The sequence below is a fragment of the Lepidochelys olivacea genome (genome assembly GCF_965140295.1).
Source record: "Lepidochelys olivacea isolate rLepOli2 genome assembly, chromosome: 23".
Taxonomy (NCBI): Eukaryota; Metazoa; Chordata; order Testudines; family Cheloniidae; genus Lepidochelys; species Lepidochelys olivacea.
Genome location: NC_140433.1, coordinates 10,632,347 through 10,650,966, shown reverse-complemented (window position 1 = coordinate 10,650,966; position 18,620 = coordinate 10,632,347). Strand labels below are relative to the sequence as shown.

At 49.7% G+C, this 18,620-nt stretch overlaps 1 protein-coding gene across 3 annotated transcripts; it reads right to left on the bottom strand.

The window, feature by feature from the left end:
• Positions 1–251: 251 nt before the first annotated feature.
• On the bottom strand, positions 252–18,420 carry LOC311512048 (uncharacterized protein). Of its 3 annotated transcripts, none has more exons than XM_084613053.1 (4): positions 18,335–18,420; positions 3,219–3,362; positions 2,693–2,814; positions 252–1,763 (listed from the first exon to the last, which is right to left on the bottom strand). In XM_084613053.1, the coding sequence occupies exons 2-4, from the start codon at positions 3,228–3,230 to the stop codon at positions 1,082–1,084; spliced, it is 816 nt and encodes a 271-aa protein (XP_084469179.1). In that variant the 5' UTR covers positions 3,231–3,362; positions 18,335–18,420; the 3' UTR covers positions 252–1,081. The 3 variants fall into 3 exon arrangements, with proteins under 3 accessions (XP_084469179.1, XP_084469180.1, XP_084469181.1); XM_084613054.1 differs by having other exon boundaries at positions 3,219–3,353; XM_084613055.1 differs by lacking the exon at positions 3,219–3,362.
• Positions 18,421–18,620: the final 200 nt, after the last annotated feature.

Sequence of the window (18,620 nt, the reverse complement as noted above, 5' to 3'; positions counted from 1 at the left end):
TTCCAGGGATGGGGAGGGGAACATTCAGGGGTTCTGGACTCAGTAAAACCCAAGCTTCCACGCAGGCTGCCAGCTGGGAACCAGGCACGACAAGGTGCTGCCCTTGGGGACCCAGCACCTCCAGGGGACGACGTGAGACCCCTGACGCACAGATGGAGATGGGAGACCTGGACGCACGGACAGAGATGTGAGGCCTCAGGATGCTCAAAAGCTTTATTGGCAGCAATCACACATCAGAGAATCAGCAAAAAGCGTCACCTACAGACTGGAACAACCCCAAAGCAGCCCCCACTGACAGAGCCCCGCGCTCCAAGATCCCCACTGCCCCACCGTGGCTATGGTCCATGCCCAGGAATCCTCCCACCCACCAGCATCTGAGTAAGGGACTCCCCCCTCTGATCCAGCCCCAACATACAGTCACCGGGCCCAATGTGCCCTGTTCCCATCCACTGCCCCCTCCCCCTGGCCTTATGCAGGGTTGGAGGCTGGGTTCTAGATCTGAGCTCAATGGGTGGATGTGGGATCTGGACTGCAGCTGAAAGACAACCCAGGGATGGGGCCATGTTCTCGATTGGCACTTGACGCACTGCGGGGGATGAAGGTTTAGAACGCAGCTTTTAGGTGCACTGGGGGGATGGCAATTCTAGATTGGTACACACTTGGGGAGTGGGACAGGCTTCTAGATCACAGATTGGAGCACACCCAGAGATGGGCTTGTAGGCTGGAGCACAACCAGAGATGGTGATGGGGTTTTACATTGGAGTACTCCCAGCGATGGGGCTCTAGATTGCAGATGTCAGCATACAGGGTTGGGGTTCTAGATGGGAACACACTCTGGAAGGGGTTCTAAATCAGTGCATGCCCAGGAATGGGGTTCTGGATTGGAGTGCATCCGTGGATTGGGGTTCTAGATTGGGGAGCACATTAGAATGGGGTTCTAGATTGGAGCTTGGTGCCTGGTTCGGATGTGTTTCTGTTACACTCAGCGAGCCAGAAGCGCATGGGCAGTGAGGGAGGCCAGTGGCACAAAGAGCCGTGCACGATTCCCAGCTCCACTCCATCATCTACCTCTTGGGATGATTTAGTTGGGGATTGGTCCTGCTTTGAGCAGGGGGTTGGACTGGATGACCTCCTGAGGTCCCTTCCAATCCTGATATTCTATGATGTTATGATTCTTCCCAGCCAGGCAGGGGTTGTTTTCAGGGTCCGTCGCGGCGCAGTCCTGGCAGCCGTTGTTGTTGCAGCGCAGCAGGGGCACATCGCGCAGCCGGTGCCAGGCCTCCAGCAGGTCCTGGCGGGTCACGACAGGCCTCAAGTCATAATCAAAGATCTTCTGGAACACGAAGGCCTTGTAGTTGTTGTCGATGGCCGAGAAGGCAGCACTGGTCATGTCCACGATGTTGGAGCGCCCGGCCTCGCGCAGACACTTGGTGGAGCAGGGCGAGTTGAAGGTGAATAAGATCAGGCAGCTGTTCTGGCCGTAGGTCCTGGCCATGAGCTGGGCCACAAGGCTGTTTGGGCCGGAGAGAAGACGCCACTCGCTGTGCTCCGTGAATTTCCTACTCTGTGTAGTCACTTCCTTTGGCCGGGCGGCCACGATGTTCCCTCTGGGCGGGTTGTACAGGGCCCCGAACGGGCGAATTATGTCTTTCATTTCCCCTAGCTGGGTCCTGTTCAGATATCTATCTATATTCTTGGGCTTTCTGCAGGTGGCACGGGGCAGCGAGACAGCGAAGGCGTATTGATTGTTAATTCCACTGTAACTGAAAGAGGGGCAGGAGACAGAGGGGTCAGGGGGCACCGGGCTCCTGGGACTGAGCCAGGAGATTCCAAGTAAAAGGGAGAAAATGAGGAATAGGCCCTGAAAAACCATCCCAGCTCTGGGCGCCAGCTCCCCCTGCATCTCCCAGAATTATATTATTTACACCTCATAACACAAGAACCAGGGGTCACCAAATGAAATGAATAGGCAGCAGGCTTTAAAAAAAAAAGGAAGTATTTCTTCACACAATCAACCCTTGGACCTCTTTGCCAGAGGGTGTTGTGAAGGCCAAGACTATAACAGGGTTAAAAAAAGAACTAGATACATCCATGGAGGATAGGTCCATCAATGGCTATTAGCCAGGATGGGCAGGGATGGTGTCCCGAGCCTCTGTTTGCCAGAAGCTGGGAATGAGCGACAGGGGATGGATCACTTGATGATTCCCTGTCCTGTTCGTTCCCTCTGGGGCACCTGGCATTGGCCACTGTCGGGAGACAGGATACTGGGCTAGATACTGGGCCTTTAGTCTGACCCAGTATGGCCATTCTTATGTTCACCCCCTCCCTCCTCTGGGCTCCATTTACTCTGGACCCCCAGAATCACCCCTCCCACCTCCAGGCTCCATCTCTCCCTGCACCCCCAGAATCGCCCCTAGCATCGACCCGGTGTGTGATCTAATGCAGGGGTCAGTGCATCCCTGGCATGCTGGGTGCTCTCTGCCCTTGGTTTGGTGTCTCTAGTGCCTGGCACAATAGCAGCCCCCAGCTCTGAGGATGTGCCTGGGCAGAGACAGGTACAGTGCGGCCCCTCTGACCTTGCTGGGCATCCCTACAAGCCGGTGGGATACAACCAGGGACATTCTCTGCTGCTCTTCACAGCTGGGTACAGGGGCAGGGAAGGACAGAGACAAACCCCAGGCTGGTCACTCACTTGTTCACATGATCCACGATTTTTCTGAGCGCAGCCGGGTTAATGCTCCCGATGGTCTCTGTCCTGAAGCAGAGGAGAAGGGGCAGCAGCAGGAGTCCAGCCCTGGGCATCCATCCTGGCACCTGCACAGGACCCCACAGAATTAGTGCCCCCAAGCCTGGGCATAAACCCTGAGCCCCCCGACCCACATCTCCTAGCCCCCGCTATGCTACCGACAGGAGAGGGGGATGTGGGGTTCCCTGGGGCATATGTGGAATTGGGAAGCAGGGAGGACTCTGCTGAGGTGCCATGGGGCAGGATAGATGGGTGGCAGAGGGGACTCCCTGAGGCAGGGTGGAGGTGGGTGGCAGAGGGGACTTCCCTGGGCCTACATGGTGCAGGAGGAGTTGAGGGACAGGGGGGAGTCATCAGAGTTTCCATGGGCAGGAGGGAGGTGGGGGGCAGGAGGCACTCCCCTGTGGCTCAATGGGGCAGGGAGACTCTCCGGGATCCATGGGGCAGGGGTAAGTGGGGGTAGGGGGCTCACCTGGGGCTCCATGGTGAGTGGTGAAGGGTCCGTGTCTCTGCTGACAGATGTTGATACTCACTCCTGGTTTGATGGCTCCGAGCCAGGCTTTTTATAGCACTGTTGCAGGCAGCTGGGAAGGGCCGGGCCACTCTCCTGCTGTCCCTACCCAATGGGAGAGGTTTTAGGGAGGGGGCTGTTGGCCACAAACACCGAGATCCAGGGGGAAGGGAACAGGATGGGTATTTGAAAATTGGCTCTCTGAGAACTTCCTCCTGATCCCAGATCAATGCAAACCTTGGCAAGTTATCTCCCTGGGCTGGGCATGCCGCAAACAGCCCGGAGGAAAGTTTATGACACCTCTGCGGTCAATGCCCAGACACTGTAAGGAAAGGCAAAGTCACGTCCCTATCAAAGAAATGTGGGGCCAGACCTCTGTGACACCCCAGGAGAAAGCCCTATAACTTCAATATCCAGTGGGGTGAGAAAAACTGCTTAATCTAGATGTTGCCCATTCTAATACGGTTGAAAGTTTAGACTGCATGCTTATATTTTACTTTATTTTATTTTGGTAACTTACTCTAAATTTTTGCCTGTCACTTATAATCATTTAAAATCTATCTTTTGTAGTCAATGAATGTGTTTAACTGTTTATCTTACCAGTGAGTTTGCCTTAAGTGTCTGGTAAATCTGCTCAGGTTTGCGAAGGGCTGGTGTATATCCACTTTCCATTGATGAAGTGGTGAACCAATCAATAAACTTGCACTGCTCAAGACAGTATATTCCTGGGATACAGTGCTGGGAGCTAGGGGATTCGTCTGGGGCCTTTCTCTGTGTGATTCATGAGTGCCTCTGGGAGCTTTCATGCACTCTAGCTGGGTGTGGGGCTCCACATGCTGTTGTGCTGAGTGATCACAGCACCTGGAGGGGTTTGCTGTTTGTCACTAGCAAGGCACTGTGAGAGACAGCCCAGGCTGGAGCGAGTTAAGGGGGCACAGTGGTCCCACTGTCCCAGGCTGCCCCCTGGGGATCCTGTCACAGTGATCAGGGTGAAATACACAGCTTGTTGTACCGAGCAAGGTTTGCACTTCATACATGGTGTAAAGATTTTAAGTGAGGCTTTAAGTGGGGTGGCTAAGGACAGTCAGGAGGAGGCTATCGGTTTGTTACTTTCTGTTTGCTTATTTTGGGAAAGAGAAATAGGGACAGAAAAGCAGGAAAATGAGGGAAAGCAGTGAAGCGATTGTGAAATTGGAGCTTTTTAGACTGCAGAAAAAGAGAGAGAGAGCATCAGAGACTATTGGAACGGAAAGAACTGGAGATAAAGGAGAAGCAGGAGGAAGAAAGTGGGAAGAAGGAGAAAGAGAGTGGGAAGAAAGAGAGAGAGAACCAACTGGACCTGCTAGAGACCAAAATTGGAACCCACTGACCCCAGCGATTCCCATCACTCCAAAAATCCACAATTGGATCCATTTATGTCCTGCATACAATAAAAGACAATATTGCTGAATATCTGACCACTGTTCAAAGGCTGTATGCAGTGCATGAAATCCCTGATGCCAAGAGAGTGCCTAGCCTGATTGCAAATTTAACTGGTAAAGCTCTGAATGTATTCAATGAAATGCCTATTGAGGATGCTTTAGACTATTGTAAATTCAAAAACACTCTGTTGCAGAAGTTTCAGATTACCCCTGAAACATGTAGGGTTAAATTTAGGAATCATAAGCGGGATATTGGCATGAGGTGGGTGAGGATCCCTGTGAATCTGTCACACAGGGAAGCAATGTGCTTCCAAGTATGGAAAGGGCTGAGACTAGCTCCTTTCCTGCAGAAGGCAACATGCCCTCAGGCGCAGAGGCAGAAGAGATCTTGTCAGTATTAAGGAAAATGTCCCAGCTGTGAGCTGGAAGAGTTTTGTTGCTGAAAAAGGGATAGAGCTCTTCCTAGGGAGCACAGAGAAATGTGCCTTAGAGGGGGGCCCAGAGGAGGAAACTGGGGTACAGGAATATCTCCTCATTGGTCACTTGGGAGAGGATGCCCAGGACCGAATGAGTGAGTCAGCATCTGTGCACCCAGACAATCAGCCCATGAGCCAGGTTTTGAGAGGGAACTGTGTAACAGTCCTCCTGGAGGGGAGCAGTCACACCGCTGACCTCTCAGGGACAGAGAAAGGGGTGGCGGAGGGTACCCCAATCCAGGACCCAGTTTTTCAGGATGCTATTTCTGATAAGTTTTTGGAATGTAACTTAACAGGTTTCAGAGTAGCAGCCATGTTAGTCTGTATCTGCAAAAAGAACAGGAGTACTTGTGGCACCTTAGAGACTAACAAATTTATTTGAGCACAAGCTTTCATGGGCTACAGCTCACTTCATCGGCTGCATGCAGTGGAAAATACAATAGGAAGATTTTATATACACAGAGAACATGACACAATGGGTGTTACCATACACACTATAGTGAGAGTGATCAGTTAAGGTGAGCTATTACCAGCAGGAGAGAAAAAAAACCTTTTGTAGTGATAATCAAGATGGGCCATTTCCAGCAGTTGACAAGAATGTGTGAGGAACAGTAGGGGGGAAAAATAAATATGGGGAAATAGTTTTACTTTGTGTAATGACACATCCACTCCCAGTCTTTATTCAAGCCTAATTTAATGGTATCCTGTTTGCAAATTAATTCCAATTCAGCAGTCTCTCGTTGGAATCTGTTTTTGAAGTTTTTTTGTTGAAGAATTGCAACTTTTAGGTCTGTAATCGAGTGACTAAAGAGATTGAAGTGTTCTCCGACTGGTTTTTGAATGTTATAATTCTTGATGTCTGATTTGTGTCCATTTATTCTTTTATGTAGAGACTGTCCAGTTTGGCCAATGTACATGGCAGAGGGGCATTGCTGGCACATGATGGCATATATCACATTGGTAGATGTGCAGGTGAATGAGCCTCTGATAGTGTGGCTGATGTGATTAGGCCCTATGATGGTGTCCCCTGAATAGATCATAGAATCATAGAATCATAGAATATCAGGGTTGGAAGGGACCCCAGAAGGTCATCTAGTCCAACCCCCTGCTCAAAGCAGGACCAATTCCCAGTTAAATCATCCCAGCCAGGGCTTTGTCAAGCCTGACCTTAAAAACCTCTAAGGAAGGAGATTCTACCACCTCCCTAGGTAACGCATTCCAGTGTTTCACCACCCTCTTAGTGAAAAAGTTTTTCCTAATATCCAATCTAAACCTCCCCCACTGCAACTTGAGACCATTACTCCTCGTTCTGTCATCTGCTACCATTGAGAACAGTCTAGAGCCATCCTCTTTGGAACCCCCTTTCAGGTAGTTGAAAGCAGCTATCAAATCCCCCCTCATTCTTCTCTTCTGCAGGCTAAACAATCCCAGCTCCCTCAGCCTCTCCTCATAACTCATGTGTTCCAGTCCCCTAATCATTTTTGTTGCCCTTCGCTGGACTCTCTCCAATTTATCCACATCCTTCTTGAAGTGTGGGGCCCAAAACTGGACACAGTACTCCAGATGAGGCCTCACCAATGTCGAATAGAGGGGAACGATCACGTCCCTCGATCTGCTCGCTATGCCCCTACTTATACATCCCAAAATGCCATTGGCCTTCTTGGCAACAAGGGCACACTGCTGACTCATATCCAGCTTCTCGTCCACTGTCACCCCTAGGTCCTTTTCTGCAGAACTGCTGCCTAGCCATTCGGTCCCTAGTCTGTAGCTGTGCATTGGGTTCTTCCGTCCTAAGTGCAGGACCCTGCACTTATCCTTATTGAACCTCATCAGATTCCTTTTGGCCCAATCCTCCAATTTGTCTAGGTCCTTCTGTATCCTATCCCTCCCCTCCAGCGTATCTACCACTCCTCCCAGTTTAGTATCATCCGCAAATTTGCTGAGAGTGCAATCCACACCATCCTCCAGATCATTTATGAAGATATTGAATAAAACCGGCCCCAGGACCGACCCCTGGGGCACTCCACTTGATACCGGCTGCCAACTAGACATGGAGCCATTGATCACTACCCGTTGAGCCCGACAATTTAGCCAGCTTTCTACCCACCTTATAGTGCATTCATCCAGCCCATACTTCCTTAACTTGCTGACAAGAATACTATGGGAGACCGTGTCAAAAGCTTTGCTAAAGTCAAGAAACAATACATCCACTGCTTTCCCTTCATCCACAGAACCAGTAATCTCATCATAAAAGGCGATTAGATTAGTCAGGCATATGTGGACACAGTTGGCAACGGGCTTTGTTGCAAGGATAGGTTCCTGGGTTAGTGGTTCTGTTGTGTGGTGTGTGGTTGCTGTTGAGTATTTGCTTCAGGTTGGGGGGCTGTCTGTAAGCAAGGACTGGCCTGTCTCCCAAGATCTGTGAGAGTGATGGGTCGTCCTTCAGGATAGGTTGTAGATCCTTGATGATGCGCTGGAGAGGTTTTAGTTGGGGGCTGAGAGTGACGGCTAGTGGCGTTCTGTGACTAAACTTCTCCAACTAAAACCTCTCCAGTGCATCATCAAGGATCTACAACCTATCCTGAAGGACGACCCACAGAAAATTATGGGGGGGTGATGCCACCACTAACCCACCACTGTCTGTGGACACCTGCAAGAGGGGAGTTGCACGGAAAGAGGAGGATGAGTTATTGGAGGATGAAGAGGAGGAGGACAGTGCACAGGTGGCAAGTGGGGAATCTGTTTTCCCTGCTAGCCAGGAACTATTCTTAACACTGGACCCAATAGCCTCCCCACACTCTCAATGTGAACTCCCAGACCATGACCCTGGAGAAGGCACTTCTGGTGAGTGAGAGCCTGATCAGAGCCATGCGGTGGGGGATGGGGGGAAACCCAGCCATGCTGGGCTTTTCGTGTTTAGTTTAAAGGGCTCATCCCTGCTCAGAGCCTCATCAAAGCCACATGGTGGCTGTGTGGGGAGGAGGTTATGAAGCGATCATCCCAGAGAGCCTACAGGCCCTCCTTTTATATTGCAAACCCACCAGGCATTGTTTGCTATGGGAAAGGGGGCCCCGGAGTTTGAAAGCATTGAAATGAATGCGGAAGAAGCAGAACCCCGCGAGCCCCTAGGGCTTACCATGGCTGCCTGCAAGCTGAATTCTGTTGCCCAGCCGCGTGTGATGGCTTACTCACACCAAAGTGGAAGGCACTTCAGTATAAGAGGCAAAATGCGACCTTGTACAGAAAGAACATGTGCTGTGTACTATGAATTGCCTGTTTCACTGAGAAAGTGTCCCCTTTGTTCTCTAAAATGTATCTTTTAAAATACTACCCTCCCTTTTTCTCCTCCCACAGGTGCAAATGTTTCAATGCGGCCCCTATCTACTCTGTCCCAGAGGCTGGTCCAGATTAGAAGGCGGAAAAAACGAACTCGGGGCGATGTTTGCTGAGGTCATGCAGTCCTCCCGCACTGATAGGGCCCAGCTGAATGTGTGGAGGCAAACAACTGCGGAGTCCCGTAAAGCGTTACACGAATACGAAGAGAGGAGGGATGCACGCAATGAGAGCAGGCAGGATGCTATGGTCAGGCTCATGGGGGAGCAAACTGACATGCTCCGCTGTACGGTGGATCTAATGCGGGAAAGGCAGCAAGACCACAGACTGCTGCTGCAGCCCCTGTATAACCACCCTCCCTCCTCCCCAAGTTCCATAGCCTCCTCACCCAGACGCCCAAGAACACAGGGCGGGGGGGCAGCTACGGGGACCCACACACTCAACCCCAGAGGATTGCACAAGCAGCAGAAAGCAGGCACATCCGAAATTTTGATTTGGTTTCTGGACTTGTCCTTCCCTCCTCCTCCACCCTCCTTCCCCAGTACCCCCCACCCTGCCATCTAGCTTCTGATTTCTCTCAATGTGTTGTGCAACAAATAATAAAGAACGGATTTTAAACAATTGTGACTTTATTTCCTTTCATATATATAGGGAGCGGCTAACTTCAAGAGAAACAAACACAACTGTCACACTGTACCCTGGCCAGTCATGAAACTGGCTTTCAAAGCTTCTCTGATGCACAGCACGCCCTGCTGCGCTCTTCTAATCGCCCTGTTGTCTGGCTGTGCGAAATTGGCCACCAGGCGAGTTGCCTCAACCTCCCACTCTGCCATAAATGCCTCCCCCCCCTACTCTCCCAGATATTGTGCAGCACACAACAAGCAGCAATTACAATTGGAATATTGGTTGTGCTGAGATCTAACCGAGTCAGTAAACTGCGCTAGCGCGCTTTCAAACATCCAAACGCACATTCTACCACCATTCTGCACTGGCTCAGCCTATAGTTGAACTGATCCTTACTACTGTTCAGGGTGCCTATGTATGGCTTCATGAGCCATGGCATTAAGGGGTAGGCTGGGTTCCTGAGGATAACTATAGGCATTTCAACATCCCCAACGGTTATTTTCTGGTCTGGGAAGTAAGTCCCTTCCTGCAGCTGTTCAAACAGACCAGAGTTCCTGAAGATGCGAGTGTCATGCACGTTTCCCAGCGATCCCACATTGATGTCAGTGAAATGTCCCTTGTGATCCACCAGTGTTTGCAGCACCATGGAAAAGCACCCCATGCGGTTTACATACCGGCCACCCTGGGGTTCCAGGGCCAAGATAGGGATATGCGTTCCGTCTATTGCCCCGCCACAGTTAGGGAACCCCAGGGCATTAAAGCCATCCATGATAGTCTGCACATTTCCCAAAGTCACTACCCTTGATAGCAGCTGGTCAATGATTGCATTGGCTACTTGCAGCACAGCAGCCCCCACAATAGATTTGCCCACTCCAAACTGATTCCTGACTGACCGGGCATTGCAAGCTTCCACAGGGCTATGGCCACTCACTTCTCAACTGTGAGGGCTGCTCTCATTTTGGTGTCTTTGCACTTCAGGGCAGAGGACAGCAAGTCACAAAGTTCCATGAAAGTGGCTCTACGCATATGAAAGTTTTGCAGCCACTGGGAATCATCCCATACCTGCAACACTATGAGGTCCCACCACCCTGTGCTTGTTTCCCAGGCCCATAATTGGCATTCCACAGCATGAACCTGGGCCAATACCACCATGATCTCCCAATCGCCACATGCCATGCTTCTAGGAACATCTGTGTCCATGTCCTCATCACTATCGTAATCACACTGTTGTCGCTTCCTCGCCTGGTTTTGCAGGTACTGCACATACTGCTGGATAATGCACGAGGTATTTACAATGGTCAAAACTGCAGCGGAGATCTGAGCGGGCTCCATGCTTGCCGCGCTATGGTGCCTGCAAGGGTAATCCTGGAAAAAGGGCGCAAAACATAGGAGAGCAAAGTGGCAGTGGAAGAGGTGCTGTTCGGTTCACAATAGCCAAAAAAAGGCGGAAAATGGTTGTCTTCTGTAGCTTTCATGAAAGCGGGAGCCCAGGACAGACAACATGGAGAAGCTCGGTAGCGCGGCAAGAGTGGGAGAGCAGAGTTGGCGCTGGAAGCTGTGCTGCTCGGTTCACAATGGCCGAGCAGAGTTGGCAGCAGAAGTGTTTGGTGAGGAAGAGAAAGAGTAGATATTAGAGAGATTACATAGAAAGACAAGAGGAAATGCGAGGTGGATTCATAGTACCAGGAGAGAAGCGGTGCACCGTCTGCTGAAAGCAGTGTGGCGTCTGCACGCCAAAAAGGCGCAAAACCATTGTCTGCCATAGCTTTCACAAAGGGAGGAGCGACTGACGAGACACACCCAGAAACACCTGCGAGAATGTTTTTGCCCCATCACACACTGGGAGCTTAACCCAGAATTCCAATGGACGGTGGGGACTGCGGGAACTGTGGGATAGCTACCCACAGTGCACTGCTCCAACATTCAGTGCTAGCCTCGGTACTGTGTGTTAGGGGGCTTATTCCTTCACCCACTTACTTCCCTGGTCCTTCTCGCATGAACAGAGAGCAACAATACCCGAAGTCCAAAGGTGCAAACAATTCGATGTTTATTGGGGTGAACTTCCAGCAAGCATGATTCCAGTTTCCTTCCTTAGTATCCTCCTTCCCAGCTCTGACACCACAAAGCCTTACACCTGTGTCCCTGTTCCCATTCCTGCCCTTAGCCAAACATGATTCCAACTTCCTTACTCCCATTCCCTGTTCCCATTTCCCCCTTTAGCAAAACATGATTCCAATTTTCTTACCCCCATTCCCTGTTCCCATCTCCCCCTTTAGCAAAACATGATTCCAATTCTCTTACCCCCATTCCCTGTTCCCATCTCCCCCTTTAGCAAAACATGATTCCAATTTTCTTACCCCCATTCCCTGTTCCCATCTCACACACCCACATGCCCACCCCCACCCACACCCCGTCACTTCCTCATTGACTACAGATTATATAGTAAAACTTGAGTTCTGCTTAGCTATACCTTAACCAATCATTTTCCTGAAATTTAACTAACCAATCCTAACATATTGTAACATGATTATGTAACCAATTATATCCCACCACCTCAATTAGTTTACACCCAGCAAAATTAATTATACAGCAGACAGGAACAATCACAGAACCAGACAGAGATTATACAGACAAACAACAGCAAAGTGGGAACTATAATGACAAAACAATACAGAAGTGAGGATTTCACATCCCAGCTATTGATAAGTGAGTTCTTGCCAGACAGGATGCTATCAAACTAAGTTTCCTTTTACATTTTCTAGGCACTTCCCTTTCTCTGGAGGTGATAGGAATACAATCCTGTCCTGATAGTGCCTAACAGCCCAATAGCACCTTATTTCAATGTGACTAGTTTGGAATGTGAGGATGTGACCGTTCGCTTCCCAGCTTATGGCTGCCTCTGCTGCTTAGCCAAAGGCCTTAGCCTAAGAACAGGGCCTCAGACCGTCACAGTAAGAGAAGGCCCTTACACCAGCAGACAGTGATTTTGATTCTTTCTTTTATACCTCTATCACTAGCCAAGTGATAAGAATACACCTAAATTCTTAGAGTATAGGCCTTTACAGACAGGCCTGAATATCTATATCCTAACACTGTGGACGCACTCCACCGAATTCACGCGCTTTAGTGGGGACACAAAAGACCGAATGTATAAAATCGCTTCCGAAAATTCAAATAGAATAATTTCAGAATAATTTCGTACTGTAGACGTACCCATAGAAGACTAGGGTAGGAAGAGACCTCAGGAGGTCATAAATATAAAGGGAATAAATATATGTCATAAATATAAAGGGAAGGGTAAACACCTTTAAAATCCCTCCTGGCCAGAGGAAAAATCCTTTCACCTGTAAAGGGTTAAGAAGCTAGGATAACCTCGCTGGCACCTGACCAAAATGACCAATGAGGAAACAAGATACTTTCAAAAGCTGGGGGGAGGGAAAGACAAAAGCTCTCTCTCTGTCTGTGTGATGCTTTCGCCAGGGACAGAACAGGAATGGAGTCTTAGAACTTAGTAAGTAATCTAGCTAGGTATGTATTAGATTCTGTTTGTTTAAATGGCTGAGAAAATAAGCTGTGCTGAAAGGAATGGATATTCCTGTTTTTGTATCTTTTTGTAACTTAAGGTTTTGCCTAGATGGATTCTCTATGTTTTGAATCTAATTACCCTGTAAGGTATTTACCATCCTGATTTTACAGAGGTGAGTCTTTTTACTTCTATTAAAATTCTTTTAAGAAACTGAATGTTTTTTCATTGTTCTTAAGATCCAAGAGTTTGGGTCTGTGTTCACCTATGCAAATTGGTGAGGATTTTTATCAAACCTTCCCCGGGAAGTGGGGTGCAAGGTTTTGGGGAGGATTTTGGGGGGAAATACGTTTCCAAACGGCTCTTTCCCAATAATAAACCCAGTTAGATGTTTGGTGGTGGCAGCAAAAGTCCAAGGGCAACAGGTAAAATAGTTTGTACCTTGGGGAAGTTTTAACCTAAGCTGGTAAAAGTAAGCTTAGGAGGTTTTCATGCAGGTCCCCACATCTGTACCCTAGAGTTCAGAGTGGGGAAGGAACCTTGACAAGGCCCAATGGCCTGTGATGGGATGTTAGATGGGGTGGGATCTGAGTTACTAAAGAGAATTCTTTCCTGGGTATCTGGCTGGTGAATCTTGCCCATATGCTCAGGGTTCAGCTGATCGCCATATTTGGGGTGGGGAAGGAATTTTCCTCCAGGGCAGATTGGAAGAGGCCCTGGGGGGTTTTTGCCTTCCTCTGTAGCACGGGGCACAGGTCACTTGCTGGAGGATTCTCTGCTCCTTGAAGTCTTTAAACCATGATTTGAGGACTTCAATAGCTCAGACATAGGTTAGGGGTTTATTACAGCAGTGGGCGGGTGAGATTCTGTAGCCTGCGTTGTGCAGGAAGTCAGACTAGATGATCATAATGGTCCCTTCTGACCTTAATATCTATGAATCTATGAATCTCCTAAGCTTATTTCTACCAGCTTAGGTTAAAAACTTCCCCAAGGCACAAATCCTTCCTTGCCCTTGGATGGGTACTGCTGCCACCACCAAGTGAGTTAGACAAAGATTCAGGAAAAGGACCACATGGAGTTCCTGTTTCCCTAAAATATCCCCCCAAGCCCCTTCACCGCCTTTCCTGGGGAAGCTTGAGAACAATCTACCACCCAAATAGGTAAACCAGGTGAGCACAGACCAGACCCTTGGGTTTTTAGGACCCTAAAAACCCCAATCAGATTCTTTAAAACAGAACTTTATTATAAAGAAAAAAAGTAAAAGAAGCACCTCTGTAAAATCAGGATGGAAGGTAACTTTACAGGGTAATCAGATTCAAAACATAGAGGATTCCCCTCTAGGCAAAACTTCAAAGTTACAAAAAAAAAGGGATAAACCTCCCTCTTAGCACAGGGAAAATTCACAAGCTAAAACAAAAGATACTCTAACGCATTTCCTTGCTATTACTTCCTATTTCTGTAAGTTTAGCTGTATCATTCAGCAGGAGCTAGATTACTTGCTTGGTCTCTCTCTTTGACTCCGGAGAGAACACAGAAACACAAAACAAAAACCTTCCCCCACAGATTTGAAAGTATCTTCTCCCCTTATTGGTCCTTTTGGTCAGGTGCCAACCAGGTTATCTGAGCTTCTTAACCCTTTTCAGGTAAAGGAGGGATTTTATGGTACCCTTAGCTGTATGTTTATGACAGATGGAGATTCCACCACCTCCCTAGGTAACCCATTCCAGTGCTTCACCACCCTCCTAGTGAAAAAGCTTTTCCTAATATCCAACCTAAACCTCCCCCACTGCAACTTGAGACCATTACTCCTTGTTCTGTCATCTGCTACCACTGAGAACAGTCTAGAGCCATCCTCTTCGAACCGCCCTTTCAGGTAGTTGAAAGCAGCTATCAAATCCCCCCTCATTCTTCTCTTCTGCAGACTAAACAATCCCAGTTCCCTCAGCCTCTCCTCATAAGTCATGTGTTCCAGTCCCCTAACCATTTTCGTTGCCCTCCGCTGGACTCTCTCCAATTTGTCCACATCCTTCTTGTAGTGGGGGGCCCAAAACTGGATGCAATATTTCACATGTGGCCTCACTAGTGCCGAATAGAGGGGAATGATCACGTCCCTCGATCTGCTAGCAATGCTCCTACTAATGCAGCCCAATATGCTGTTAGCCTTCTTGGCAACAAGGGCACACTGCTGACTCATATCCAGCTTCTTGTGCCCTGTAATCCCCAGGTCCTTTTCTGCAGAACTGCTGCTTAGCCAGGCGGTCCCCAGCCTGTAGTGGTTTGTGGGATTCTTCTGTCCTAAGTGCAGGACTCTGCACTTGTCCTTGTTGAACCTCATCAGATTTCTTTTGGCCCAATCCTTCAATTTGTCCAAGTTGGACGCTGCCTCCCACACCCCGTGCCCATGCAAGGAAATGCCTCCTCCATCACAGACAGCAGCAACGCCAAGCAGGTAGGGCTAGGTGGGGTTCTGGGGGACAGGGCCACTCTGTGCTCCCTAGCTCCAGCTGTCCTGCCCCCTAGCACTGTGCTGGGAGGGGGGATCCTGCTCTGTGCTGGCTCAGCAGAGCCTGGAGGCAGGGCATGGGGGAGTGGGTCTGTGGGGGGGATGCTGGGATGTGAAGGGGTGGGAGGCACTGGGCAGTGGCAAAGGTTTGTGTATTTTGGGGTGGGAGGCAGTGGGGGGTCTGTGTGAGTCACTGTGTAGTTGTGGTGGTGGGGCTGTGGGGAAGGGTACTGGGCAGTGTGGTGGGGGAGATCTGTGTATGTTGGGATGCTGGGCAGTGGGGCGTGGAGGGCTACTGGACAGTTGTGGTGGGGCTTAGGGGGTGGGGGCATTGGGCAGGTGTGGTGGTGTTCATGGCACTGTGCATTTGGTGGGGGTGCTGGGCATAGTGAGTCCAGAGGGTGCGGGGGGGGGAGGCTGTGTGGCACAGCATGGACCCACCCCCACAGGGAAGGGGCACATTGAGGGCACAGGGCTCGGTGGGCCAGTGTGTGTCTGACGACTGCTGGTTTCTAAACAGTGCACTGGGCGAAGTGGGGCGGCCTGCGCTATGCCATGCCCCATTGCCCCTGGCCAGCCCCTGGCTCCAAGGACCGAACCCCCTGTGCCATGTTCCATTGCTCCCAGAGGGGCCTACAATTATGTTTGGAGCCAGGCACACAACGAGTTAATTCGGCCCTGGTTCTGCTTCCCTGAGACTTTCATCCTCCTCAACAGCACAGAGGCTGTCAGATGGGGGTTGGGACCAGTCTACTGTGTCCCGGAAAGTCTCATCTATGGACCTCTCTGTCTCCCTCAGCTCCTCCAGTTCAGCCACTCTGGTATCCAAAGCCTGTACATGGTCCTGAGGGCCAGGAGCACCTTGCACTGAATGCACACCTACACCGCAGGTAATCATACATGCTGCATTGGGTGCAATCAATTCAATAGCCCCCACTCTATTGCTGGACTTCTAAGATGGGAAGGTGCCGTGGTAACACATTGGCATCACCCCTCCCCCTCCCCCCTGCGCCCCCAAACCCACATCTAGACACAGCGTGATCTGCACAAAGCCATTCCACGGCAGGTAACCAAATTGGCTAATTACTTTTGGAAAATCAAGGCCGCCACTCATGGTGGGCTTTGGGGTGGAGGAGCGGGGTTGTTAGATCTCCTTCCTTAGAGGTTTTTAAGGTCAGGCTTGACAAAGCCCTGGCTGGGATGATTTAACTGGGAATTGGTCCTGCTTCAAGCAGGGGGTTGGACTAGATGACCTTCAGGGGTCCCTTCCAACCCTGATATTCTATGATTCTATGATTCTATGATCCAGGGATGGACAGTAGCGAGGCTGGGGATGTGAAAGGGACTGCCTCAAGCTGTGAGAGCTCCGAGCATGGAGCAGCGTAGCTGCCAAGGACCTATGTGTCTCTCAGACAGCCACTGTTCTGCAGTCGGCCAGTAGACCCTGTGCTGAGCTGGCGTTTGAGAACAGCCCCCAGCAGAGCACACGGGGCGTGCATGGAAGGAGACACGCAGTTGGCACTCTGGATGGAAAGCAAGCTGTAATCAGAGCGTCCCTCTATTTCCCCCAGGGGTGATGGGGTAAACCATGCCTTGATTTACAGCCTTTGTCTGCAGTTAGCACCAGGGCAGGGTGGCACCCCACAGTCTATCAGGGGTGCATTTCCTCATGGGCAACAAGAGCTGGTTTTCCATGCTGTCCAGGCCAAAAGTTTGTGTTGACTGCAAACAGCAGGATGCAGTGTCACCTGCAATACCGCGTATGGGCACTAGATGGCAGCTGCTTCTTGCTAGTGGTGCAATGGATTAGTAACTGGTTTGCTATTTCTCAGAGCCCTACGGAAAGGAAAATGTCTCTTTTGCAAGAAATTCTGTGATTTCAAAATGTGGTTTTGTTCCAAATTGGGAGAATTTTGAAATTTCCGGCAACATGAAAATTTCCAAAATAAAATTTCTTTCGGGTCAGTCGGAACGTTCAGGTTTAGTAACATCGAATTGTGTTGTTCCGGTTGGGAATGTTTTGTTTTCTGTGTAACTTAGAACTTAATATATAAGTATAATCATACAGCATCATAGCGAATGTCTTTATAATAGAATAGACTGGAAAATAAATTGGGAAAGAAAAAGTATTTTTGGAAGGAAAAAGGAAACGACACAAAACTTCATCCAAATTGACACAATCCCAGTTTCCAGTCCAACAAGACTGCATTTTCCAATTCAAAACTGCGCTAGGAGACATTTTTTGAGCAGCTCTATCATTTAGTATTAATTTTATGGTAGCATCTGAGAGCTCCAGTCATGGACCAGCACCTCATTTTGGAAACCCCGAGGAAACTTCATGGGGCCTCTGCAGTCAGTGCCCAGACAAAGACACGTCCCCATCAAGGAAATGTGGGGCCAGACCCCCCAGCTGGCATAAAGCAGGATCTCTGAGTTGTAGTCAATGGGCCCAGGTCCCCCACTGGTGTCAATTGGCCCCACTCTATTGGAGAGGGAATTTTGATAATAAGCATAAGTGTGCCTCAGTTTCCCTCTGGGATTTGCCTTGCTCTGCACCAAGTTTCAACAGTTCTTAGGGCAGAGCGAGAGACACGGGGTGTCAGGTCATACCGCTGTCTGGGGTGGAACCAATGGGTCAGTAAAGGCCTGGCTGAAACCGACCCAGATCAATGAAGAAACTAGAAATACAACAGGGTAGTGACCAATAAGCAAGAGGAAGGGGGTTTTCCCACCTCTCTGCAGGGAAGCCAGGCAAAGACCCCAATTGGAGAACCGAGGGGAAAGGTGCCAGCTGGCGGGGTGAAGAACCGGCCTTTGCAGAGAGAGAGACACACACACCGGGAACTCAGGGAAAAGAGACAGAGACAGAGCCAAGATGGTTTCGACAGTCACATGGTTCAAGGCAGCACAGGCCAGGCGAACTCTCTCTTAATCTCTGCCTCTGACAGCCTGAACAGTGATTACACAGGTTGTGTATTGGGGGGTGACCTGTCCCTATCACAGATGACAGGTTCTTTTCCTAGGCAGCTACTTTACAGTTAACTGAGAAGATGGCAGCTGGTGAAACACACCCAGAAACGGTATTTAATACACACAATATCCTGGGCAAGGATCAATACACACAACGGTTAGAATAAGCACAGTAAAGTAGGTTCTGGCATGGCTCATACTTCCCATCCTGCATTGCGCATACTTACAGCTTACGAGGACCGTTGGAAGCAGAGATGGAGGGGGAAGAAAGCGGTGCCAACCAGAAGGGAGGTCCTGATTCCGTTTACACTGTCTTGGGGACCCGACGAAGCCAAAGAAATAGGAAGTGGGGGTGGTATTTTATACCCTTCCTTGTGGTAACAGCATGGCTATGAACCGTATTTGATCCTTAACCCTGTTTCGCAGCACTTATTTCTTAATTCCTGTATGTAAATGCGGTCTAACGGCTTAGCCATTGCATGGCGACCTAATTACTAAAGGCACCCAGCACTC